We start from the raw sequence: 1,435 nt of genomic DNA, 5'->3' as shown, positions 1-1,435 counted from the left end.
CCCAAGCCTCTCTCTGAGAGCCCTTCCTGCGGCAGCCACAAGGCCAAGATGGCCTGTCTAGGTACCCTTAGAGGCCAGACCTCTGTCAGGGTCAGTTTTTCCCTCCTCAATAAGCAGGTCCTAGGAGAGGCATCCATTCAAGGCAGGATGGAGATGTATGAGCCAGGAGAGCCAGAAGTTTGCATCCTTCAAACCATATTCTAAACCTGGCACAGCCTTCATTTCCTGCTACAGAGAAAACAGATTTTCTTTTAATGAAAACTGAGCATGTCTTTATTTGTGATGAAAACAAGAGCTTTGTTACATGCTCTCAATGTAACACAACATTTTAACGTATTTGGAATTATCTTGCAGCTCATGATTTTTCTATCATTCCTAAGTGATGGAAGTCACTTACATTCTCTGAGAATAGAAGTGACCTATAAGAATATAGTAAGAAAGTCTCAAAGTATGTTTCAAAGTCTTCTTTCTGGCGTTGCTGTTAAGAAAACATCTTGTACTTGCTGTGACTTTCTTTTTCCTCTTGATTCTTGACCTTGATTCTTTTCTGTTGATTCTTGAGACGTCTATGAAGGGGTATACATTTTCAATCATAAAATAAATCATGTGTTCCCAGGAAGCAGCCCTTTGATTTCAGGATCTCAGGGCTGATGCAGGCAACTGGCAGGAGACAATTCTCGGCATCAGGTTCTTTGCAATGTGCACTTGCAAGTAACAAGACAACTCAATCAGAAGGGAGATAAAAACATAAAAATGTCTACTTGAGCTCGCTGTTTCTTCTGGTGGCAAGAGAACCAGTGTCACAGGCATCCCGGGGTAACCTGAGTGAACCAGCACTCTGTTTACAATAAATTCCAGTGACATCTCAGTCCCCCATGTAAATCAGAAGAGCTGGCTCACCGTGCAATCTGACACTGCCCAGCAGTCACTCTTCAGGCCTCTCCTAAGCCCCATCCTGTGGGAAGGGTCCGGCTGAGCTCTCAGGGGTCCAAGCTGAATTCCGTCTGGTTCCACCGCTGCGGATCTCCCAGGCTGGAGGGCACAGCAAAGTGAGATGGGATGGGACGGGGAGCTTGCAGAATAGAGGCAGGGAAGGACAGGAATGCAGCATTGGAGGAGTAGGACACCGGGGAAGGCTCGCTGGGTGACGAGTGAATCTGACCCACCAGCAGAACAAATCCTGGGGACTGTCAGGCCTCACATGAAGGTCCAGAAGTCCCGGGCACCCACCACTGGTTGGGCATGGTGACCTGGCCCCGTGAAGAAAGAAGCCTCCTGGCAAAACGTGGCCACTGTAAAGCTGTGGCCGGGGCCCCCCTGAGGATCCTGGGTCCTTGAGTCACAGCTGAAGCAGCACAGGATGCAGGTGATGGCTACGGTGACCACAAACAGCACGGCCACCACTCCGATCACTGCTGTTTCCATGGCCCCACGT

The 1,435-nt window shown here is 49.1% G+C and overlaps 1 protein-coding gene across 1 annotated transcript; it reads right to left on the bottom strand.

The window, feature by feature from the left end:
* Nucleotides 1–249: 249 nt before the first annotated feature.
* Nucleotides 250–1,435, bottom strand: SPAAR (small regulatory polypeptide of amino acid response). Its single transcript, XM_030294181.1, has one exon. The coding sequence runs from the start codon at nucleotides 1,423–1,425 to the stop codon at nucleotides 1,198–1,200; it is 228 nt and encodes a 75-aa protein (XP_030150041.1). The 5' UTR covers nucleotides 1,426–1,435; the 3' UTR covers nucleotides 250–1,197.

Source organism: Lynx canadensis, chromosome D4 (assembly GCF_007474595.2).
Source record: "Lynx canadensis isolate LIC74 chromosome D4, mLynCan4.pri.v2, whole genome shotgun sequence".
Classification (NCBI taxonomy): Eukaryota; Metazoa; Chordata; class Mammalia; order Carnivora; family Felidae; genus Lynx; species Lynx canadensis.
Note: the sequence above shows the minus strand (reverse complement) of the source record. Positions and strands in the feature narration are given on the sequence as shown.